General features: G+C 45.6%; 1 protein-coding gene across 2 annotated transcripts in view; it reads right to left on the bottom strand.

Moving 5' to 3' along the window:
* The window catches only part of LOC140398456 (epsilon-sarcoglycan-like), a 96,251-nt gene extending 76,149 nt beyond the window's left edge, over positions 1-20,102 (bottom strand). For both annotated transcript variants that reach the window (XM_072487152.1, XM_072487151.1), the window contains exons 1-5: positions 20,053-20,102; positions 15,622-15,750; positions 12,785-12,939; positions 9,902-9,974; positions 7,188-7,386 (exon numbers count right to left, since the gene is read on the bottom strand). In XM_072487152.1, coding sequence (XP_072343253.1) covers positions 7,188-7,386; positions 9,902-9,974; positions 12,785-12,939; positions 15,622-15,750; positions 20,053-20,089 — 593 coding nt within the window. In that variant the 5' untranslated portion in view covers positions 20,090-20,102. The remainder of the gene's footprint in view (positions 1-7,187; positions 7,387-9,901; positions 9,975-12,784; positions 12,940-15,621; positions 15,751-20,052) is intronic.
* Between the last annotated feature and the right edge of the window lie 6,171 nt (positions 20,103-26,273).

The raw sequence follows: 26,273 nt of genomic DNA, 5'->3' as shown, positions 1-26,273 counted from the left end.
TACTAGACAACAGGTGAGGGAATTTCCACGGCTCCCGACACAGGGGATACAGGACAGGGTGCTTTCAGGGGTGTGGGTCGGAGAGGGCAAGGTGTCAGAGATTTATAGTGAGATGAGGGAAGAGGGGGAGGAGTCGGTGGGCGAACTAAAAGGAAAGTGGGAAGAAGAATTAGGGGAGGAGATAGAGGAGGGTATGTGGGCTGATGCCCTAAGCAGGGTAAACTCCTCTTCCTCATGCGCCAGGCTTAGCCTGATTCAATTTAAGGTGCTACATAGAGCACACATAACGGGGGCAAGATTGAGCAGGTTTTTTGGAGTGGCGAACAGATGTGGGAGGTGTGGCGGGAGCCCGGCAAACCACGCACATATGTTTTGGGCGTGCCCGGCACTGGAAGGATATTGGAAGGGAGTGACGGGAGTGATCTCGCAGGTGGTGAATGCCCGGGTCAAACCTAGCTGGGGGTTAGCTATATTTGGAGTTGCGGAAGAGCCGGGAGTGCAGGAGGCGAAAGAGGCCGATGTCGTGGCCTTTGCGTCCCTCGTAGCCCGGCGCAGGATCCTACTCATGTGGAAGGAGGCGAAACCCCCCGGACTGGAGGCCTGGGTAAACGATGTGGCGGGGTTCATTAAACTGGAGCAGATAAAGTTTGCCCTGAGAGGATCGGCTCAAGGGTTCACCAGGCGGTGGCGGCCATTTCTCGACTACCTAGGGGAACGTTAGATGGAAGACAGATGACCAGCAGCAGCAACCCAGGGGGAGGGGCGGAGGAGGGGGGGAGGAGGTTTAGTTGAATATAGGTCAATTGAGAATGAGGTTTTGTTACTTGTGTATTATTATTATTATTATTGTTAAAAAGTTAAAAATTTTTGTTTTGTTATTGTTATCGTTTCGCTTGTTTTGTAAGCGGGAAAAATGTTGTTCAGGGAAAAAAATTTCAATAAAATATATTTTAAAAAAAACTTTGACTTTCTCTTCAAATGGGTGTAGACCTGTGGCATCCACTCGGATCTCCAAGTACTTGACTTCTATGGCCTGGAAGGTACATTTCTCATGCTTAAGGCAGGCCCCCGCATCTCTGAACTGTCATGATAATCACATTAACATATCATGGTACAATCACACACACACACTGATGGACAGGTAGACGGACCAATCAACACACACACAACATCGCAGCCAATCACCAGTGGGAGCACACGCACTATAAAACGGAACAACACAGTTCCCGCTCACTTGAACAGGAGATAGCTCAGAGCACAGAGCTCACAGCGTGCCACTCAGACATACACCATGTGCTGAGTGCCTCACTAAGATAGTGCTAAGGCTGGGTCCACAGGTTAGCTGGTGAAGTACGAACCACAGCCAGAAGTTAATAGTTATTATTGTACAGAACAATAAAACAGAGTTGTACCATCTACAACCGTGTTGGTTCGTTTGTGTATCGTTTGTGTATCGTTTGTGTACACGGCATGATACCAGGACTGGAATCTCGCCAGCGACTGTGAGACCTACCTGCACCTCTTCAGAAACCCGCTATCCTGCGCCATGGATACCATCAGCCCGCCGCAGCCGCTCTGGATCGCTGGAAATCTTGGCGTCAACTGGAAGCTGTTTAAACAGCGCTTCCAACTCTTCCTAGAAGCCACAGACAGGGAGAATGCATCGGACACCAGGAAGATCACCCTCCTCCTCTCCACGGCGGGGCAACACGCCATCCACATCTTATAACTCCCTGGCATTCGCGGAAGGCGAGGACAAGACGAAATACAAGACGGTCCTTCTAAAATTTGAGGAACACTTCAGCGTGGAAGTTAATGAGAGCTTCGAGAGGTACCTCTTCCAGCAGCGCCTGCAGGGTAAGGATGAGCCTTTTCAATCTTTTTTGACACACCTCCGTATCCTTGCGCAGTCCTGCGGCTATGGGGCCACCTCCGACTCCATGATTCAGGATCAGATCGTTTTTGGGGTCACCTCGGACACCCTACGCCAGTAGCTCCTCAAAATAAAGCACCTCACCCTAGCCACTGCCATTGAGACCTGCGTCCTCCACGAAAACGCGACCAGCCAGTACTCCCAATTCCAGGCGGCCGAATCGGCACGGCAGGGGTCATAAGAGGCCGAGCGGGTCCAGTCGATTGAGTTCCTCCCGGCCCGCGGCCCAGACGAGGGTGGACATTTTGCGCACTTTCCGAGGCCTCCTGCGCTTGTACGCGCCAAACGAGGGGACGTCGACGCAGAGGGACGGGATGCACAGGTGCGCTCTACGCAGGACCGCACCACGCATGCGCGGTGGCGCAACGAACGGCATGACGTCACGACGTGCGGCAACTGTGGATCCGCACACTTAAAGCGGCAATGTCCGGCCAAAGCGCGACAATGCCTCCGCTGTGGCAGGATGGGCCACTATGCTGCCTGCTGTCGAGAAGCTCAACCTGCCAACTCTCGACAATTCCGCCAGCCTCGCAGGGACATGCGGGCCATTTACCCCCCCATACACTGTCATACCCTGACGACATGCAGACCGGGGATACCGACGACCGGGAACCCTTCCGCGTTGCGGTAATAAACAAGAACCTGATGTCCCCAAGTCAGACCCACCAGCCGATGCCAGTGCACAGCATTGATCCGGGCGATGAATGGTGTGCCACCCTAACGGTCAACCCGAATTCGTCGCCAACCTGATAGACTGGACTTATGAGCCTGTTATCACATTGGACTGACTGAATTGTTTTACAGTACTGTTAACGAATTTCTTTCTTGTCGTTCCAGAAGTTTTCTTTCGATGTTTGCTTATTGCACTTGTTTTGTTCGTGGTACAACCTCGTTGCTCTGTTGCACCTGACACCTTCCTATGTATATAGTTTAGCCTCATGTACATGTTGTAAATATTGCACACACATACTCAGATACACTCAGTACACACCAATATTTATTAGCATGTAGGCACATATCCTTGTGAAAAGGGGGGATGTCATGATATCCACATTAACATATCATGGTGCAATCACACACACACTGATGGACAGGTAGTTGGACCAACCAACACACACACAACATCGCAGCCAATCACCAGTGAGAGCACACGCACTATAAAACAGGGAACACCACAGTTCCCGCTCGTTCTACCAGGAGATAGCTCAGAGCACAGAGCTCACAGCGTGCCACTCAGACATACACCATGTGCTGAGTGCCTCTCTACGATAGTGCTAGGGCTGGGTCCACAGGTTAGCTGGTGAAGTACGAACCACAGCCAGAAGTTAATAGTTATTATTGTACAGTATAATAAAACAGAGTTGTACCATCTACAACCGTGTTGGTTCGTTTGTGTATCGGAACACCCAACACGACATGAACCTCTTTAATACGCCTTCCAAGCTTGACGTGTGCTCTTCATGTGTGATTCCAGGGACTAAAACACCATCAAGGTAGACAGTCATTTTTGGGATACTCTGAAGGGGGTTTCCCGTGGTATGCTGGAAAATAGCGCAGGCCCAGGAAATGCTGAAAGGTAGCCTTGTGTATGAAATAGGATCTTGGGTGGGATTCTCCATCCTGTCACACCCGTTTTCTGGTGCGGTGCACCCCCGCCGGCAGCAGGTTTCTCCATTCCCATTGTGGGCACCCCAACGCCATTGGGAAATCTGCAAGCGTGAGTGCGCTGGCAGCGAAACGGGGGATGCTGCCAATGGAGAATCCAGCCCCTTCTGTGTATTGATTGTGGCAAAACTTTGGGACTCTTTGTCTATCTCTAGCTGTAGGTACCTGTCGTTGAGGTCCAGCTTGGGGTAGGTGAGACCTCCCAGCAGCTTGGCATAGAGGTCCTTGAGTCAAGGTATTGGGTACTTATCCACCTACGTCGCCTGATTGATAATGCGTTTATAGTCCTCATATATTTTTATTGCAGGTCTAGCTTCAACAAAGGGACTATGGGGACTGCCGACAGAAGATTGCACTGGTTTCATGATTCCAAATGCCTCTAATTGCTTTAGCTCAGCTTTGACCTTTTGATGCAGGTTGTAAGGAACTGGTCTGGCCCTATAAATGTAAGCATTGAATCTGGATCGACATAGATTTAGGCCTTCATGCCCTTGATCAACCTAACTCATTGTGGAACATGTCTTTGTATCTTCGCAGGGCATCTTGAAAACTGCTGTTTGAGATTTTAAAGATTTCCAGCCAATTTAGTTTAATTCGCTGCAACCAGTCCCATCCCATCAGCCTTGGTCTGTGCCCATCTGTGACAATCAAAGGCAGCTGGGCCTCTTGTTCGTCATAAGCTACTGGCGTACCGGTGGTCCCAAGATTAGTTAGGGTTTCCTCCATGTACCTTGACAGTTTGGCCGTCGTGCTGCCCAAGTTCAGGGTCTGCCCCTTCGAATATAATCAAACATCTGCACACCCAGAACTGTGATCAATGTCCCGGTATCGACTTTTCAAAGGTCTATTCACTTGCAGAATAATTTCGATTGGGGCTGTTTCATTTACTTTGATGGCGTTCAGATGGTGCATCTCATGCTCCTCCTCGGAGCCCTTTCCACTTGGTTCCCTGGTGTCGTGGATTGCTGTCGCTGTTTGTTTTTCATTGGCGCTCTTTGCCTCGCACGGCGACAAGCCGGATATGGCCTCTTCGGTTGCAATAAAAACAGACAAACTCGCAACAATGGGCAGCTTCCTGGGTGTGACCTTCCCCACACCAAAAGCAATCCACCTCTGTCTTTGGCTGATGACCATTCTTTTCCAGGTTCTCTGACTTCGGTTCAACCCCGAGGATCGTGTTTGGTTCTCTACTGTGCCTGTTGATCTTGCCATGCATGCCGTGGCCATACCATCGGTATGATTCACTTCCCCTTCCAGCACACTTTGGAGCTCGAATGCTCTTTTTCTGGCACACTCCATTGCCTCAGCTATCGCGATTGATTTGTCGAACGTGATTTCAGTTTCAGCGAAGAGTTTTTTCTGAATGCTGAGGTTGTCAATTCAGCACTCAAGACAGTCGTGCAGCATATCGCTGAGCGCTGCACCCAACTCACATTGCTCGGCCACTTGGCGGAGCCTGGCTACGAAGATGGAGATGGGTGCTTCTGGGCTCCTAACAGCAGAGTTGAATTTGTACCACTGCAGGGTGATCGAGGGCCTGGGGTTAAAATGTCCCTTAACCAATGTGACTAACTGGTTGAAGGTTTTTGAGTCGGAAGCCTCCGGGGATGTAAGATTTCTTATCAGGTTGTAGATTTGAGGCCCACGAACCATCAAAAACATCACCTTCTGTTCGTCTTCACCTGCTATCTCATTCGCCGTGAAGAGAAACACAGCCATTCAATGTACTGGCTCCAGTCTTCCGCCCCCTGTCAAACGGTTCTAACTTTCTGATCATCAGTATTTTACTCACTTTTTGAGTGCTACTGTCGAAGGATCCCGATTCTCATCTGTCTTTGGAGATTTCTTCCTCCCCCCACCCTCAAATCTCATCCTCGTCGCCAATCTGGTAGTTTGAGACAATACACTGGAGACTTCCAGTAACAACCGAAAGGGGTTTCTGAACAATAGGCAAAGGCAAATATACACAGCTACAGAGCAATATTGGATAGATCTTAACTCTCCAGCTCCGGGGCTCCACATTGCCCGGGCCTCTGCTTCCAGGCCCCGTGCTTTCTCTTTATTGGTCGGAATTTGTGCACTTCCACGTGATTGGTCCCGAGCTGGTTACATGGACTGCAAAGCTCGCCCTCTTAAAAGGGTCACGCTACCACAGGTTGTATGGTAGGTTTCTGAAGGCACAGAATTCCCAATGAAGCAGTTGAGGCTCCTTCATTAAATGTTTTCAAGATAAAGATCGATAGTTTTTTGAAGACTAAAGGAATAAGGGATTATGGTGTTCAGGTGGGAAAGTGGAGTTGAGTCCACAAAAGATCAGCCATGATCTCATTGAATGGCAGAGCAGGCTCGAAGGGCCAGATGGCCTACTCCTGCTCCTCGTTCTTATGTTCAAATTTACCACTAATAATTGTTTAAAGTGATTTTATCTTATTATTGCTGAGAGAAATTAGATTCTACTTAGTCTCAGAACATGTTAAGAGACAAAAGCACCAATAAAGACAGCACAGTAGATTAATAGAATTAGTAGTCTTAAAATACGGGTTGAAATAATGGCAACTAAAGATGTACCTTAAATCTAATTCTTTTTCAGTGTTGGTCATGGGTCTTTTTATGATCAGGGCTGTTAGTTTCAGGGAAGGGATAATACAAAATGGTTATTATGCTATGCCTCTACCTACCATTTAGCATACAGTCTACCCTTGCCTTTCCGAGAGCAGTTGCTGCAAGTATATCTTAAATGGCAGATTTTGTAAGACCAATAACTGGTATGCTGGATGAATATGGAGTTTTAAATGTGACATTCTGTTCCTGCTCCAGTCATACCACTGCCATATTGCCAGTTCCTTCATTCAAGGACAACGCAAGTAAGAGCCTGAATCAGGCAGGAACCTCATTGAATTCTACAAATCAGAATCCTACAATGCCCTGTGTTTGATATACAGATAAGTGAAGCATACGCTAAAAAGGAAGATTGGAAGCCATCCACAAAATGGCCCGGGACATGTTTAATTATTTTGGGGGTACCAGGAGGAGCAGGAATACTTCTCCGGGGGTTCCTCGGGATCAAAATCCTGGAACTCTCTCCCGGACAGCACTGTGGGTGTACCTACACCACAGGGACTGCTGCGGTTCAAGAAGGCAGCTCACCGCCACCTTCTCAATGGCAATTAGGGATGGACAATAAATGCGACCTGACCAGTGACGCCCACATCCTGTGAATGAATAGAAAAGGAATTAAGAAATAAAATTCAGACCTCTGTAACTGCGCCCAACAACCCCCCCCCCACCCCCCCATCCACCCAGACAGCAACTGTCAGCTGGTTCAGTCTAGAAGATAGCCAATTGCTTGCACTCCTGCAACCGACGAGTTTCAGCAGGGGTACTATTTGGCAGTCCAATGGAAATGAGAAATTTCCCTTTATGCTTTTAACATTGGAGTTGATGTCAAAACTGACAGATATTGGCAACAGTGAGCTCGATGGTTTTACACCTGCCAGTTACTTGTTGCCTTTTCAGCCATAAGAAAAAATGCGCAAGCGCAGCATTGACTTGACCCACAATGTTTTTGAAATGATATAAATTGTCTCACCCTTCTTTCCTTCCTTCAATAGGCAGTGGGACTCGGCCTCCTCTGTCTAATGCAGACGTGATGTTGATTATGCTGAAATGACTGGATTCCCAAATGCGCTCCACTCTGTCCATGAAATGTTTTTGAACCTCTAAAGGTAATACCTCCTCCACATCTCTGTTTTTCACAAAGAATTCCACCTGGTACAGGAATTTGAACTCTGCGGTAAGAAAGAACTTGAACTTAACTTGATTAATGAATGTCAATAAAGTATCCTGCAAAATAATTAATAGCTGATTTTGTTTACATTAACTGTTTTATTACGTCCTGCATAAACAATACCAGACAGAGCCTTTCCCAGAGGGAAAATGATGCAGTTTCCCCTTCTGCGTAAAAATGTTGATATATTTTCACGTCCCTTATGCAAGAGGAAGAAGTGTAGAAGGGAGAAAGAAGTATAAGCATTTTTTACACTATAAGACCTAGATGTTGGTTTGCTCAAGAAGGGGTAGGTTCAAGGCCTACATGATATTTGGCCTCGGGCTTCATGTACAATCAGAGTGGGAGTCAGTTGGGAATTCCCTGGGAGATCACTGGCAAAGACCTATTTCAGACCACAGTCAGCGATACTTGTGGGATTTGCTAATGGGGATTAAGCGAGATGGTGGGAGGGAGCGCGATCAGCAAAGGGTGGGAAAGGGTGAGAGGTGGGTAATTATTTCAGGGAAATGGCAGCGTGAGCCAGCTTTTGGGAGGGAAAAGTAGCAATTGGTAGGGGGTGGGGTGGGGGTGGGTATGTGTTGCTGAATGGCAACCAACAGTAGCCCGTGATTTTAATTCGGAGTCAAGAGGAGTGATCCGACACCTCCTAGCTCCATATTCAGGTAAACAATCTGAACACAAAATGGAGCAGTATATTGCTGGCCTGCATGTGTTTGCACATACTCTTGTTTCACACGTTGACCCCTGATGCTCTTGATGTCCATATAAACGCGGTGCGAAGCATACACCCTGGTCAGAATGCATGCATACACCACCCAGCAAATTGAAACTTTGATGCCCATTTTACAGCTCTGAAATAGGCACAGCATCTTTGAATTTCGACGCCACTGTCTACAATTAGGAGAATGAAGCCTGTATTTAAGTGTGCATTACATATAATACATTATATATGGCTGGTAAATTATAAATGTAAACCAATGTGCACTAGTTTTGTATTAAACCCTTTGTTATGTATGCTAAGAGATCAAGGCTTCATATCAGTTACAGCGGGAACAAATATTTAAGCATTCAAACACACTTGACAAAAGGGAAGTCGCTTCTGCGATTAGACCTATAACTGCGGCTGAAATTGTGTCAGAAAATTTGTTCTGTGAGACCTGGGCTCATGCACCACCCTGAGTGAGATTATCTGTCCCCCTGACACATTGGCAATACTGTTCTTTTCTTGCCTACCTCCTTTCTATTGAGTTAGACTCAGGACATGATGCTGAGCACAACTGGTTTTAAACTCCTTTGCGTCTTGTGATTGAATTAAAGGAACCATTAGAAAGGGATTAGCAAACAGAAATGCCCCATTCTTTGTCACAACAAACATTAACTAAAACGTTAAATTCCCTCAGAATTAAAAAAAAACTCTTGGCCTTACATCCTGACTTTGAATTATATTGCCATTCCTACATTGCCGCTGGGTCAAAATCCCGAACAATACAGTGGGTGTACCGACACCACATGGTCTGCAGCAGTTCAGGAAAGCAGCTCACCACTATCCCCTGGGGGATGAGCGAAAATTGCTGGCCAAGCCAGCGATGTCCACATACTCTGAGTGAATAACGGAAAAGGCCATCCAGACAGGAGGTATAGCCTTCTCCCAATCCTTATTATTTAATTGTACTTCCGCTGCACATATTGTTTGGTTTTCATACATGTATGGCCTAAATAACCCAGAGTAACATCTGTTTTTTTTTTTCTTTCTTTGCCGCAAACATTCATGACCATTTGGTCACACTTGTGAATCCTGGCCATTTCCAGAGAGTGCTGCCATTTTCTGTTTCATTTCTGATGGTAATTCATTGCCCAATGTCTGTTGCAGTAAGTGTCATATTGTTGTTAATGATACCAGAATTTCTTTAAACTGAATCAGTTGGTCTACTTTCCGAAATGTGTACGATGGGGTTGCCTTAATACGGAAAAATAAGATGAAACTTAATTATATTCAAGCAAAATGATATCTTTTATCAGTTGGTTGTGGCTTGTTCAGGAAAACCTATGCTCTGCTTTTTGTTAAAGAGTGCGATTCTCCATTAGCTCATCAAATTATACAATGTCTAAAAGTCAAAATAAAGTGGATCCTCAAATAAACTAACGTACTGTAAATAAAGTAGGTTCATTCTATGACCAGGCAACAGTGGTGGGGAAAGTCATCAATTGGTTATTTGATGTGATCCCACTGCCGTGTAGTCGAAATTTGACCCCATTCTTCAAATAAAAACTTGTAAACAACTGTATAACTTTGATGAGAAACTTAAGTAGCAACACAATCTCACTGTGTATAACATGCGGCACTGCAAACTCAATACTAACAACAGTGTGCAATCAGGTAGCACCTTTAAGCCTCAAATACCAGTGAGCAACAAGACAAAAGAACTATGCACACATTATAGAAAATACCTGTTTCCCTCAAGCAACCCAACCCCTCTATTCCAAAACAAATAATTAGTAGCGGAGGATCTCACCCATTGGCTGTTCGACATTAATGATGATGTTTTGGCTCGTTGTCTCAAACGTTTTCCTATTATAAGCCGTTACCTAATCAAAGGGAAACAGCAATTAACCTCAGAAATCATCTTTGTTATGCAGGGTTTTAGTTTCCAGTTGTAGCTTAACACTATTCATGTATTTCAGTGCACCTTGGATGTCGACGTATAAGTCAACCTTTGTAGCCTCGAAAAATCCCTCCAAAAATGGGGGCTAAATAATACAGCGAGTTGGGGTAGGTGTCAGCAGTTGCCATTTTGGGTGGCACGGTGGCAAGCACTGCAGCCTCACAGCTCCAGGGACTCGGGTTCAATTCCAGCCTCTGGTGGAATTGTCTGTGTGGAGTTTGCACTTTCTCCCCGTGTCTGCGTGGGTTTCCTTCGGGTGCTTTGTTTCCTCCCACAGTCCAAATATGTGCAGATTAGGTGGATTGGCACGCTAAATTACCCCATAGATTTTAAAAGGTTAGGTGGGGTTACTGGATTACGGGGATAGGGTGGAGGCGTGGGCTTAAGTAGGGTGCTCTTTCCAAGGGCTGGTGCAAACTTGATAGGATGAATGGCCTCCTTCTGCACTGTAGGGATTCTATGATTCTATGACTGATATGCTGCGCTTTATGGTATTTCATTGGATGTGGGATCAGCATATGACGAGTTAAAACAGCTTTAAGTTCTGCTGAACAGGGATGCTTTGTGAAGGATGAGGGGCTGAAGGAGGGTCACACATTGAGAGTCTGGGACATGTTTGGTCAGCATTTATAGTAATAAAGTGGTTGAAGATCTTAAGTGGGTCATATAATCATGACAACAGAATCACTAGGAGAGGTTGGGATGAACCTAACTGTATTTTCATGCTCCATGTTACCAGAAGTCTAAATTGTGTGTCATTTAATGTATCGCAGTTTAATCATGGTAGGCATGGAATGTGGAGATCAAAGGTAAAACTGGTACAAGATGTGCAGGTTAGGTGGATTGGCTATGCTAAATTGCCATTAGTGTCCAAAAAGGTTAGGAGGGGTTACTGGGTTATGGGGATAGGGTGGAAGTGTGGGCTTAAGTGGGGTAGTCTTTCCAGTGGTCGGTGAAGATTCGATGGGCCAAATGGACTCCTTCTGCACTGTAAATTCTATGTTCTATGTTCAGTCAGGCTGAAGTTGCAGAGCAGAGTGTCTGAGGCCAGAATTCCCCCCCCCCCCCCCCCCCCCCCCGCACCCCCTCCCCCTACACCAAGGTGGGTGTTACAGTGGTGGAGGCGACTCGCCATTGGCTGCTGATGGAATCTTCCAGACCCGCTGACGTCAATGGCCATTTGTGTTGCTCGCCAACCTTGCTGTTGGGGAACTCGCTGCAGGGTGTTGCATTCGGCGGGACAGGAACATCCCAATAGCGGGAATGGCCAGACAATCCCGCCTGAGTTTTTATGGCGCATCAAGAACACAATAATAAAGAATCAGATATTTAACTTTAATCATTTTGTATGATTTGATTGAGTATTCGTGTCAGATTGTATAACATGTACTCATAAAAGGCAAAGATCTAATTGTGCGGTTGTGACAACTACTGTTTGTGTTGAAAGTAATGAAAGAAAAGAACAGAAAAACAGTCCGACGCTCATAGTACAAATTAGAGATATGTTTGGAACTATAATTACACATGACCATTATTTTCTTTTGTCACTGAAGGTTAAATATTACAGTACATTTAAGTGAAGAATAGTATGTCAATCTGAATGAATCTTCCTATTTAATTAAATATAATATACTATAATACATACAACACAGAGAAAAATGAGTTTGGATTAAGAACACTGTACCATAATATTTTAGTCAAATAAAGGATGTCATAGAATCATAGAATTTACAGTGCAGAAGGAGGCCATTCAGCCCATCGAGTCTGCACCAGCCCTTGGAAAGAGCACTCGACTTAAGCCCACACCTCCACCCCATCCCCGCAATCCAGTAACCCCACTTAACTTTCTTGGACACTAAGGGCAATTTAGCACAGCCAATCCACCTAACCTGCACATCTTTGGACTGTGGGAGGAAACTGGAGCACCCGGAGGAAACCCACGCACACACGGGGAGAACGTGCAGACTCGCACCGACAATGAGCCAAGCTGGGAATCGAACCTGGGACCCTGGAGCTGTGAATCAACAGAACTAACCAGTGTGCTACGGTGCCGCCCATCTGTTTCATGCTCGCCATGAAGTACAATGGCAGTGAGGTAGAATTATAAATGGGTGGTTAATTATAAGAAGGTAAGCATGCAGGTACAGCAGGCAGTAAAGAAGGCAATGGTATGTTGGCCTCCATAGTGAGAGGATTCGAGTACAGCAGCAGCAATGTCAGCAATTATACAGGGCCTTGGTGAGGCCACATCTGGAATATTATGTGCAGTTTTGGTCTCCTTTTTCTGAGGAAGGATGTTCGTGCTATAGAGGAAGTGCAGAAAAGGTTTACCAGACTGATTCCTGGGATGGCAGGACTGAGGAGGGATTGAGTTGGTTCGGATTATATTTGCTGGAGTTCAGAAGAATCTCATAGGAACCTGTAAAATTGTAACAGGACTAGACAGGGTAGCTGCAATAAATATTTTCCCAATGGTCGAAGTTTCCAAGAAGCAGTTAGACTTAGCTCTTACGATGCAGGTGATCAAAGGATATGGGGGGGAAGGCGGGATCAGGCAATTGAGTTGGAATGTCAGCCAGGATCATAATGAATGGCGGAGCAGGCTTAAGGCCGAATAACCTCCTCCTGCTCCTATTTTCTATGTTTCTACATCATACTTAGACTGTGCAAACTTTACTGAATATTATGAAAATGTTCAAGAGCTATCTGGTGCATGTACGAAAAATGTATTACTTCAATTATTCTCTGTCCAATGTCTTCCGCAGTTGGCGTGCCATAAAGCATTCCATCATGGTATGCAGTCCGCTGAGTGAAGCGAAGCCATCGGGGCCGATCAGGGTGATCATCTAGGTTAGTGCTGAATGTGATAGGTGTATTGGTAATTATGCCTATAGTAGAAAGTTGAGATTGAAATAAGACGTAAATGGCAAGTTAACATTGAAATGGGTAGGATCTATATAATAATGAACAAGAAGCTTTTTTTGTGCCAAAATGATGAGCGCAAAACAAAAAATGCATATCTACCTTTTAATTTTTTATTAATTCAAAGGGTTTGGGTGTCACTGGCTCAGTCAGGATTTAATGTCCGTTTCTAATAGCCCTTGGGAAGGTGGTGATGAGCCACTTTCTTGAGTTGCTGTAATGCTTATGGTCTAGGTACACCCACAATACAGCTGTGTAGGAGGGGAGTTTCAGGATTTTGATCCAGTGACCATGAAGGAATGACGATGTATTTCCCAGTCAGGATGGTATGGAGGGGAACTTCCATGTGGTGCTTTTCCCATGCATCTGCTGCTCTTGTCCTATTAGGTGGTAGAGGTTGCACATTTAGGAACCTTGGTGAGTTTAGTGAGCGTTGATGAATCTTGTGAGGTGACAGGATTCTTTGTTACATAGAATTACATCGAATGTAACAGACGTTTCAGCCTCACTGGTCCAATTTAATGTTTAAGCTCCTTGAACACCTTTGCCTCTATCCCTATCAGCAGATTCTTCTATTTGTCTTTTTCCTCGTGTTTACCTAATTTCACCTTAAAAACATCTGCTCTATTCCCCTCAATTTCCCCGAGTGGGACTAATTCCACATTCTACCCACTCAGTAATTCCAAATTGGCTTTATTAGTGATTAGATTTATCACCAAGATTTGTGGCAAGGAAATCTCATTTATTGAACTGCAAGTAAAAATTTAAAATCTAATTCAAAATATTTTTAAAATATCCAATATGGAATAGAAGCTCCATCACCTCCCGTAGCCTCTCAAATTTCAGAGGGAGGTGAACCTCATTCAGCACATGGGAGTGCTGGTGGAGGACCCACTTTTCAATGGAAGTTGTATGAACAGATCCCCCCCCCGCCAAGTGGTTTGCAATAATATGTGAATGTCTGTCTAAACATGTTGCTCGATGGTTCCTCAGAAGCACCCACGGGATATCATGCTTTATATTTACATGTTGCAGCATGAGGGAAGAATGCCAATGTGATCAAGAGCCACTATTGTTTGGTTGGCTGTGTTCTCAGGGTCTACAAGGACATCTATAGTCAGCAAGCATAACAGGGTAGCCACATACAGGGACAACTGAAGCCTCGGTTAGCTACTGATAGAAATACGACTGACCCAGGTGAATTAATCTGCGTAATGTTGTAACAACCTGTCCGCAAGAAACTCGCGCAAACCCCCTTGACTTCAAGAACCTTCAAATAGGGATAAAGTGTTCGGCAAATTGTTCTTCGGACTCATATTTGTATCCAGGATTCTCTTTCTTTCATTTTGGCCACCACAAATTAATAGTCTGTCCTTTTAGCTTTGGCAAAGATACGTTCTGAGGCTTTCCAAAGGCTTTCTAAATCTTTTACTCCCCAATTGTGATATATCCCTTTATTTGTTCGCAGCCCTTTAAATATGTAGCTAAATTTCCTATCTCATCTCTTGCGTCCTCCCTGGCCACATTCATCTGTTGCTCTTGCAAATAATTACACAAATTCATTGGAAAACTGAATGTTATTGACACTTGACCAATCGGATAAATGATCCAATTCTTGATCATTTGAAACAGACCTGAAGACAGAATTATCATAGAATCATAGAATCCCTACAGTGCAGAAAGAGGCCAATCGACCCATCGAGTCTGCACTGACCCTCTGAAAGAGCACCCTACAGAGACCAACTCCCCCCCACGCCCTATCCCCACAATCCCACCTAGGGGCAATTTAGCATAGTCTTTCCACCTAATCTGCACATCTTTGGACTGTGGGAATAAACCGGAGCACCCGGAGAAAACCCACGCAGACACGGGGAGAATGTGCAAACTCCACAGTCACCTGACATCAGATTCGACCTGGCGCTGTGAGGCAACAATGCTAACCATTGTGCCACCATGCCGCCCATAATTGTATCACAGAACAGCTTCACTCAAAGTCTCCTAAATTGTTTTCTAAAAGTTGAGCATTGACGCTTTGAAGATATTTTTGCAGATCGAGGAACCATTTAGTGCGGCACCACTGTTTATAACCAAATTTTACTGAAAGTATAGTTTCCTGTTTGGCTGCATATCCGGGTTACCATAAATAAAGGGTGCATTTACACGGCAGTTTTCAATCTCAGACTGGCATTTCCAGGCAGACAGAGCTCTGTTTACATTGCTTGCTATCTGCTTGGCTGGAAATGCAACTCTCCCATTTGGGTGAGAGCTCTGTGAAGTATGGCATCAAAGCTGCACCCAAAAAAAGCAGAGATAAATATTTATATTAAGGCCAGATCAGATTACAGATCATCTAACAAACCTCAAGAGTTCTTTGCAAAGCAGGTTTGAACCACATTGTATTTAAACTCAAATCACTCCACTTCCCCGAACAGGCGCCAGAATGTGGCGACTAGGGGCTTTTCACAGTAACTTCATTTGAAGCCTACTTGTGACAATAAGCGATTTTCATTTCATTACTGTTGATATCACAACCCAGCCAATGGGTTTACACAGTTCCAGATCAGGCACAGTTGAAATTACTGGGCTGATGGTAAGGTCAGAGTGTTAATACGCCGTAAGAAAACATTTAGTAGGATTGCTTTGCTCACCGTATGTTTCCTGGAAGGAGCGAAATCCTTCTTGATAGTAGCCCCTGTCCAACACATGGAGAAATAAAACCCCTACTTTGGGATCCACAGTCTGGTCAGCGAATATGGAACATATTATTGTAAGGAGTACTGCAAAGCAGAACAAATCAATTTAACAAATGCAAGAAACACACATTTTGAAAATCATTTTTGAAAGAGACCATTTTTAAAAATTAATTAGGAGTGAATCATAAATAACTTATTGATTGTACTTTATTTTGTTTACTTTGTTCTTAATGTGATGTATTGTGTCTGCGAACGCATAGTAATTGTTTGAAAATTATTATTTACAAGAATGAATTTCCTCTCCAGTTATGCGAGTTCACTGGCATAATTCTTGTTGAGGGTTTCCCATTCCATAAAGGTATGACAGGGGCCACTGGCTTGCCACAAGAGGCCATTTCCTGAACTCCCCCACTGCGACCACAGGAAATGCACTTGATTCAGTAGTAGGTGGATGTCAAAACTTGCCACACTTCCACTGGAATTACCACAGATTAGGAAAATCTCAACTATCCTTCCAGTTGCTGGTCGGTCTATTAACGCAGTTTGGTTATTGTGGTGATATACATCACTGTAAGTACACAAAGGGTTAATGTACATACACTACACCTAGCTAGACACTAGAGGGAGCACCAGAGACATGACACACAGACATTCAACCAATAGGTCAGTAAGATAGGACACGACCAATGGGCATTCAAGATACACACAAGTGACACTACCACAGGGAGGCATTACACCAACCCATATATAAGGACACAGCACACATGATCCTCCTCTTTCCAGTGGAGACACTCAGTGTGTACACAGGGTTGATTTGAAACACATCACACCCACCACGTGGATTGTAGCAGACTGGTTCATCAGTCTGAGTAGCTATAGAAGGATTAACAGTAGAGTCGAATCCAAGTAGGAGAATTGTTAACAGTAATAAATGTGTTAAAGCTATCTCCAAGTCTGAACCTTCCTTTGTCAGAGTGCACATCAAGGAAGCAGCTTATGCTACGTCAAGAGCATAACAAAACAGTTATGTTGTTCCATCTTCACACACATTCCTTTTGGGGAAGAGTGGGGAGATGTTGCAAGAGTTCGCAGGCTGATTATTAACCTGCTGAATCACATCTCTTCCATCGCAAACAAGTCCTGTACTGGGAGTAGAACCTGGAATCTTGGGGCCCAGAGACCACATACTGAAGCACAGGACATCCAACAGTGAGTTTAGTTAATTACATGTTCATCGGATTAAAATTCTGACTCACTTGCGTTGATTACATTAGAAGAAAGTATATGTAAATGATATCTTAATTATGCACTTGAGATTATATAATGAGCTAGAAAAAATGCAGTGTTGCAGCTTGAGCTCTGTGGCAGGTGTAGGGAAAGAGTTAGTCCTCCCCTGTATGCAAGCTGGATTAGAGGCTGGGACAAAGTTGCAGTTAACATTGAATCCAAATGTTGAAAGTGTATGCTTTATTCTTAAAGAAGAGGGGCTGCGCACCAGGGAGTGAGAAAATCGAATGATCGAAACCCTGTAACCTGCACTGTTTTGCATGCGATGAGGAGACAGTTCATGGTCAAATGAAATGGGTCCTACTTGTGTTGTAAAATAGTAATCAAGTGTAACGATAAAACAAAAGGTTGTTCATACTTCCTGAAAGTCAATAGCCTGAGCTATTGGCAGTTGAAGCCAATAATGAAGTTAAGGGCTCACATTTCATTGCGAAAGTGGGAGTTTGAAGAAGCCCCCCCATCATAAATTTATTTTAAATGTTGTGGTAGTTTCCATTTTAATAACCAATTGTGCTAAACTCAAACCACTCGCTGGCTGAAAATAATTATTCTTACCAGGTAATGTTCCGTAAACAGCTGGCAACTCTCCAGCTGTGGCCTGAGCTGGAATTTAATTTAACACAATTTCCTTGTTCTTATATATCTACAGTGGACCAGAACCACAGTGTGAGGGTCAAATGGGGGGGTCACACACCCATACTTTGTGGGAAACTAGGGGGAGGCAGTGGCATGGTGGCATTATTACAGGACTAGTAATTCAGAGACTCCGGGTACTGCTCTGGATCCAGGTTCGATTCCCACCACAGCAGATGGTGAAATTTGAATTCAGTACAAAAAATCTGGAATTACAATTATAATGTGGACCGTGAAACTATTGTCGATTGCTGTTAAAACCCATCTGGTTCACTAATGTCTTTTAGGGAAAGAAATCTGCCGTTCTCACCCAGTCTGGCCTACATGTGATTCCAAACCCACAGCAATGTGGTTGACTCTTAACTACCCTCTGAAATGGCCTAGCAAGCAACTCAGTTCAAGGGCAATTCGGGATGGGCAACAAATGGTGGGCTTGCCATGAATGGTGTTCTCAACAGTGGAGGCCCAATGTGAGTGACATTTCAATAAGAGAGATACAGGGATTCTCCCAACGGGCGGCTACGTGCCGACGGCGGAGTAAAAACGGGAGTGTTTTCTCCGGCATCGGTGTCCATTCCGGGACCCCATTCTGCGGCCCACAGGGGGCTAGGACGGCGCTGGAGCGGCCTCCTCCGCCCCAGCTGCTGATCCCGGCCTGAACTCGTGGTCCGCGAATGCGCAGTTGGGCCGGCGCCAACTAACACATGCGAAGTGGCCTTCTTCCCCGCGCTGGCCCCGACGCCAAATGGCGCAGGGCGACAGGAGCTGGCGCGGAGGAAAGGAGGCAGGGGGGCAGAGAGGCCGGCCCGCCGATCGGTGGACCCCGATCACGGGCCAGGCCACTACGGAGGCTCCACCCAGGGTCGGAACACCCCTCCCTCCCCACAGGCCGCCCCCGGACCCTTCAAGGCTGAGGTCCCGCCGGCTCAGAGGATGTTAGAACGGCGCCGGCGGGACTAGGCTTTCTAATGACGGACGCTCAGCCCATCCGGGCCGGAGAGTCAGCGCATACCCCGACCGGCGCTGCGCCGACCGCGATGGCGCTGATTCTCCGCACTGCGGATAATTGCGTCCCGGCGTCGGGGCAGTGTGGTGCGATTTACGCGGTGCGGCGATGATTCTCCGACCCGGCGGGGGGTCAGAGAATTCCGCCTAGGATGTCTCAGTTTTGAGGCTCCCGATCACCAAAGTTTAAAATATTGAAATTTAAAAATGCAGTTGCCAGGTCACCATTGTGGAGGGGAAACGTCTCTGCTGAGTGGCCGGTGGCCACAGCTGAGAGCAGGTAGATGGGGAGTGCCTCAAAGCCTGTCTAAAATGCTGATCACCAGTCTGCCGCCTTGAAGATGCCTCTAGGTCGTTGGCTCCAACGCCCGACACCTCTGGGGTCCACAAGAAACTTCCAGTCAGCCTCTGACAATGGAACTTATTAGGCTTTTAATTATTGTTAATGAACTACGCCCCACTTGCAGATGGGTAGCCCTTCCAACTCCAATCCTCCTTCCAGGCCAATGTCCAGGGGAGGGAAGGAGCCTGCAATCTGACATATCAGTTGGCGGTGTGAATATTTGTACCTGCCCGCTTCCCCACTCGCCCCCATCCTAGAAACTTTGATCATTATTTTTGTTTATTTGTAAATGATCTATTCCAGATTACAGGTGACAATGAGATCTAAAGCTCCGCCAAGCAGAAATATCAAAGTAGTCCCAAAACGGGGATAAGTATTTTTTTTTTAGATATTTGATATCACTTGGATTAAGCAATCTAAACTAAACCACTTAATTTACAAATTGTCTTGTGTGCTATTTGAAAATGAAAAATGAAAATCGCTTATTGTCACAAGTAGGCTTCAAATGAAGTTACTGTGAAAAGCCCCTAGTCGCCACATTCCGGCGCCTGTTTGGGGAGGCTGGTACGGGAATTAAACCGTGCTGCTGGCCTGCCTTGGTCTGCTTTCAAAGCCAGCGATTTAGCCCTGTGCTAAACCAGTATGTTGATACATACTGCTTCTTGTGAAATATTTTTGTCTAATTCATTAATTTACAAACTTTGGATGGCACGAACGCTTCTGCATTAATTCTTCCTGGTGGCTTCCTAGTCAATTATTGTTGGAGATGCACCGACTGCCGTGAAACCGAAGCAGCAATTTAATAATAGCACTATTTTAAATACTTCTGTATAACACACCCTGGCCATCTACTGAAAGTGTCATTGATTAAAATAAACATTAATAATGCTAACCACACAAAATACTTTAAATGTATTTTGACTTTGAATTGAATTCAAGTATTACTGCAAAGGCATTCATATTCAGTTCAGAAACTGAATGATAAAAAATATAAATGTTAAGTTGCTACACAAAACATACTCATTTTGAGATACATATAACATTTCTATATCTTGTAATCTACATACCCAATGTTTCAAGTGCTAATGAAAAATCCTGATAATACAATAAAGACTTGCCTGCAGAAGCATAAACCCAAACTCTGTGTATCGCCATCTTCCTCTAAAAGTAAAGGGAAGAGTGCTTTGATGTGGAGTGACAGCAACATAAGGAAGACAGTCAAACGGCCGCTGGAGCATTCTGACATGGAGAACGATTGACTTTCTGTGACCGCGCTATTTTTGTGAATGTTTTTTTTCCAGGCCAGTTTAACAGCTGCAATTTAGTAAAGGATTTTGCTTCGACTTCTCAACTTCTACCCTGTGAAAAGTAAAACTCCAGCTATCACGTTTCTTATTTTGGGAAATTAACATGTTCCTCAGTGGGTCTTCAAAACTTTGTTTGTAATGTTGTTTCAAAGAAATCAAACAAATGTATAAATTAGTGTACTTATGATACTCGTGTGTAACTAACAGATTATAGAAAAAGAAAAGGATACCTAGGCATTGCAGGAGAACCAATAGCCCCAAATCAGAAAGTGGTGGTGAACGATAAATATGACTGTTACCAGAAAATATACATTATGCCCTTGGACTGCAGAAACTTATAAACTGGAAGGGATAAGTAGGCCAAGTTCGTATGACTGCTGTTATTTTTAAATGCTTGATGTCACTGAGCACATATTGATAAAAGCTGACTTGGAGTTAACTTAAAGTCCAACACCAAAATATTTTTGATTCCACCATGCAATACCATACTTGGAATTGTAAATAGCTAAAGAATACCAATAAAGGTGTTTATGTTTAAACATACAAGCCTTAATATCTCCTCAATGAGCCCCACCACTACTGCAACATAAAGAACCCTTAGTACGTGCAAATTAAGACATGGTGGTGGAATGGGATTTGGTGAAAGTACCATGGTGATCGATGGTGGAGATCAATGCCGATAAGAAAGGTGGCAACTAAATGCAGGAACATAAATGTTGTACCCTCAATAACGACGCTTAGAGTGTAAACGGTAAAGAAGGTTTTAATAAGCTAAGAACTAGCCGAGACGTGCGCTAACAGAGGTGCCGCCAACAAGGCGGCCCCTTATATACGACTCCCAGATGGGCGGAGCCAGAGGCGGAGTCCCCCATGGTTCGAAGCCCGGTCTTAAAGGGGACATCACCTTACATAGCCGGGTTGTGTGGAAAATGCATTTTTCCTCATTATAGGTCAGGTTAAGGGCTCGCGTGGTCTGGAGGAACTTTTCGAGGTTTGCGTAATGGTCCTGCTGGTCATGGCCGCAGATGGTGACATTGTCCAAGTACGTGTATGTAGCCCGCAAACCGTACTGGTCCACCATTTGATCCATCGCCCTTGAAAGACGGAGACCCCATTTATGACGCCGAAGGGGACCCTGAGGAAGTGGAAGAACCGGCCGGCTGCTTCGAAGGCAGTATAGGGGCGGTCTTTTGGTCAGATGGGGAGCTGGTGGTAGGCGGATTTGAGGTCGGCCGTGGAAAATACTCGGTATTGGGCGATCCGATTGACCATTTCTGCTATGCGAGGAAGGGGGTACGCATCAAGCTGCGTGAAGCGGTTTATGGTCTGGCTATAAATCCTGCACCGTAAATTCTATGATAATCAAAATTCTATGATAATCCACGACCATCCGTTTCTTATCCCCGGACCGGACTACCACCACTTGTGCTCTCCAAGGGCTGTTGCTAGCCTCGATGACTCCCTCTCCCAGTAAACGCTTGATAAAAGTCATGTCTTGGGCACTGTACCGCTGGCTCCTGGTGGCAACGGGCTTACAGTCGGGAGTGAGGTTTGCGAATAGTGTGGGGGGTGCGACTTTCAGTGTCGCAAGGCTGCATACCGTGAGGGGGGGGGCAAGGGTCCGCCGAACTTCAGTGTCAGGCTTCGGTGGCTGCACTGGAAAACCAGTCCAAGCAGCAGGGGGGCGCAGAGGTGGGGGAGGATATGAAATTTGAAACGGGTGTACTTGGCCCCCTGGATCGAGAGATCCACGATACAGTACCCCTTCCCCTTGATTTGTACCAAGTGGGACCCAGTTGCGAGGGCTATGGTTTGGGACACGGGATGGGTGTGCAAGGAGCAGCGCCTTACCATTTCTGGATGGATAAAGCTCTCCGTGCTCCCGAAGAGGCATGCCGTGTCGCGCCCGTTGACTTGGACCTTCATCATCGAGTTTTGCAGATGTTTTGGCCAAGTTTGGTCGAGGGTGATCGCTCCCACTCGCAGGTAGTCCGAGTCCTCAGCTGAGTCGGACTCGTAAAATTGCCGCCGCCGTCGGTTGCACGAGTCGGGTCGAGAAGATGGCCGCTGACAAGATGGCCGCTCCCATGATGCGCACGAGGCTGATGACGCGTCAGAAGGGGGCGTGTCGGGTCGGTGCGCAGCCGCATTGCGAGGCCTGCGGGCCTGATTTTTGGGCCGGCTGTTCTTTGTTTTTCTGGCCCCTGGGCCTGGCCAGGCAGACCCTCGCAAAATGCCCCTTCTTACCGCAGTCGCTGCAGATCGCGGAGCGGGCTGGGCAGCGTGGGCGTGGGTGCTGGCCCTGCCCGCAGAAGTAGCATGGTGTGCCCCCAGGATGAGCGGGTCGCCGCGCGGCGCAGGGCCGTAACGTGGCTGAGTCTGAGGAAGTCCGAGGGGGGCTCGCAGAGTCCGCGGGGTACGTACCCAAATTATGTCAGGCCACCTCCAGCGAGGAGGCGAGCGTTAGCGTGTCCTGGAGGTTTTTGCCCCGTTTTCGAGCAGCCGCTGCTGGATGTAGGTCAAGCGGATGCCGGACACAAAAGCATCTCTGATGTGCAGGTTCATATGGACTTCCCCAGTCACATCCTGGTGGTCACAGTCCCTGGCAAGCGCGGTGAGTTTTTCGACAAATTCGTCTAGCGATTCCCCCGAGCGCTGCCTGGCAGGTAGAGAGCAGATGCTTGGCGTGTATCTCATTGATGGGTTTGACGAACCGCTTGCGGAGTAGCTCGACTGCCTCTTCATAAGTCCTCGCCTTTTTGAGCGTGGCGGAGTGTGATGAACGGTTACTGTAACACTGTACCCTTGTCATCATGTAAGGTGATGTCCCCTTTAAGACCGGGCTTCGAACCCTGGGGGACTCCGCCTCCGGCTCCGCCCATCTGGGAGCCGTATGCGGCACCTCTGTTAGCACACGTCTCGGCACCAGGCTAGTTCTTAGCTTATTAAAGCCTTCTTTACCGTTTACACTCTAAGCGTCGTTATTGAGGATACCACACGGAGATTCTGTGAGTCACCCGGGCGTGGAGTAGGCGCAGCTTGCGTGGCCCCAGGATGGGAGTCTCTGAGGAGTCCAGGTAGGCCACGAAGCATCGGAGCCAGTATTAAAAAATTTCCTTTGCCTCCGGTGTCCGTGCTTCCAGGTTGAGTTTCTCTGGTTTTAGGCCTGCGTCCATCCTGATGTAGTTTAGCTTATTAAATTGTTGTACCCTCAATAACGACGCTTAGAGTGTAAACGGTAAAGAAGGCTTTAATAAGCTAAGAACTAGCCTGGTGCCGAGACGTGCGCTAACTGGGTGCCGCCCACAAGGTGGCCCCTTATATACTGATAGAAACTGATGTTTGCTAGAGCGGTTGGGGAGTGTTTAAACTAATGTGGCAGGGAGCTGGGAACCGATGTAGGAAGTCGGAAGGTAGTAAAACAGGACAGAAATAAAAGGCAGTAAGGGGGAAAGTGTAAGGCAGAGAAGCCATAGTCAAAAATCAAAAAGAGCGACAGTACAAGGTACAGTGACTGAGGGGAGCTCAGTGAATAGGCCTAGTAATACTAAAAGGAATAAAACGGGAAATAAAAACATAAATGGAAAGCAACGCGGCAGGTTGTTACATGAAGATATGGGTTCAATGTCAAGGAAAATTAGGAGAAAAGTTAAGAGGAAAAATAACTTAGGAGAGGTTACTGATCAAAGGTGTTAAGATTCAAAACAGAGGTATAAAAGCCAACATAAGTATACTTTACCTGAATGCTCGTAGTATTCGGAATAAGTTAAATGAGTTAATGGAGCAAATTATCGTGAATGACTATGATTCAGTGGCCATTACTGAAACATGGTTAAAGATGGTCACGACTGGGAATAAAATATCCAAGGGTATCAAACTATTCGGAAGGACAGAGTGGATGGTAAAGGAGACGATGTAGCCCTGTTATTTAAGGATGACATCCGGGCAATAGTAAGGGATGACATCAGTGCTATGGAGGATAAGGTTGAATCCATTTGGGTGGAAATCAGGAATAATAAGGCGAAAAAGTCACTGATAGGAGTAGTCTATAGGCCACCAAATAGTAACATTATGGTGGGGCAGGTAATAAACAAAGAAATAACGGATGCATGTAGAAATGGTACAGCAGTTATCATGGGGGATTTTAATCTACATGTCGATTGGTTTAACCAGGTCGGTCAAGGCAGCCTTGAGGAGGAGTTTATAGAATGTATCTGCGATAGTTTCCTAGAACAGTATGTAACGGAACCTACGAGGGAACAAGCGATCCTAGATCTGGTCCTGTGTAATGAGACAGGATTGATTAATGATCTCATAGTTAGGGATCCTCTCGGAAGAAGCAATCACAATATACTGGAATTTAAAATACAGATGGAGGGTGAGAAGGTAAAATCAAACACTAGTGTTTTGTGCTTAAACAAAGGGGATTACAATGGGATGAGAGAAGAGCTAGCTAAGGTAGACTGGGAGCAAAGACTTTATGGTGAAACAGTTGGGGAACAGTGGAGAACCTTCCAAGCGATTTTTCACAATGCTTGGCAAAGGTTTATACCAACAAAAAGGAAGGACGGTAGAAAGAGGGAAAATCGACCGTGGATATCTAAGGAAATAATGGAGAGTATCAAATTGAAGGAAAAAGCATACAAAGTGGCAAAGATTAGTGGGAGACTAGAGGACAGGAAAATCTTTAGGGGGCAACAGAAGGCTACAAAAAAAGCTATAAAGAAAAGTAAGATAGATTATGAGAGTAAACTTGCTCAGAATATAAAAACAGATAGTAAAAATGCCTACAAATATATAAAACAAAAATGAGTGGCTAAGGTAAATATTGGTCCTTTAGAGGATGAGAAGGGAGATTTGATAATGGGAGATGAGGAAATCGCTGAGGAACTGAACAGGTTTTTTGGGTCGGTCTTCACAGTGGAAGACACAAATAACATGCCAGTGACTGATGGAAATGAGGCAATGACAGGTGAGGACCTTGAGATGATTATTATCACTAAGGAGGTAATGATGGGCAAGCTAATGGGGCTAAAGGTAGTCAAGTCTCCTGGCCCTGATGGAATGCATCCAGGAGTGCTAAAAGAGATGGCTAGGGAAATTGAAAATGCACTAGTGATAATTTACCAAAATTCACTAGACTCGGGGGTGATCCTGGCGGATTGGAAATTAGCAAACGTGACACCACTGTTTAAAAAAGGAGGTAGGCAGAAAGCGGGTAATTATAGGTCAATTAGCTTAACTTCGGTAGTAGGGAAGATGCTGGAATCTATCATCAAGGAAGAAATAGCGAGGCATCTGGATTGAAATTGTCCCATTGGGCAGACGTAGCACAGGTTATTAAAGGGCAGGTTGTGCCTAACTAATTTAGTGGAATATTTTGAGGACATTACCAGTGCGGCAGATAACGGGGAGCCAATGGATGTGGTATATCTGGATTTCCAGAAAGCCTTTGTCAAGGTGCCACACAAAAGGTTGCTGCATAAGATAAAGATGCATGGCATTAAGGGTGAAGTAGTAGCACGGATAGAGGATTGGTTAATTAATAGAAAGCAAAGAGTGGGGACTAATGGGTGTTTCTCTGGTTGGCAATCAGTAGCTAGTGGTGTCCCTCAGGGATCAGTGATGGGCCCACAATTTACATAGATGATTTGGAGTTGGGGACCAAGGGCAATGTGTCCAAGTTTGCAGACAACACTAAGATGAGTGGTAAAGCAAATAGTGCAGAGGATACGGAAGTCTGCAGAGGGATTTGGATAGGTTAAGTGAATGGGCTAGGGTCTGGCAGATGAAATACAATGTTGAAAAATGTGAGGTTATCCATTTTGGTAGGAATAACAGCAAAAGGGATTATTATTTAAATGATAAAATATTAAAACATGCTGCTGTGCAGAGAGACCTGGGTGTGCTAGTGCATGAGTCGCAAAAAGTTGGTTTACAGGTGCAACAGATGATTAAGAAGGCGAATGGAATGTTGTCCTTCATTGCTAGAGGGATGGAGTTTAAGACTAGGGAGGTTATGCTGCAATTGT

The sequence above is a fragment of the Scyliorhinus torazame genome, chromosome 21 (assembly GCF_047496885.1).
Source record: "Scyliorhinus torazame isolate Kashiwa2021f chromosome 21, sScyTor2.1, whole genome shotgun sequence".
Classification (NCBI taxonomy): domain Eukaryota; kingdom Metazoa; phylum Chordata; class Chondrichthyes; order Carcharhiniformes; family Scyliorhinidae; genus Scyliorhinus; species Scyliorhinus torazame.
This window is presented reverse-complemented; position numbering and strand designations above follow the sequence as displayed.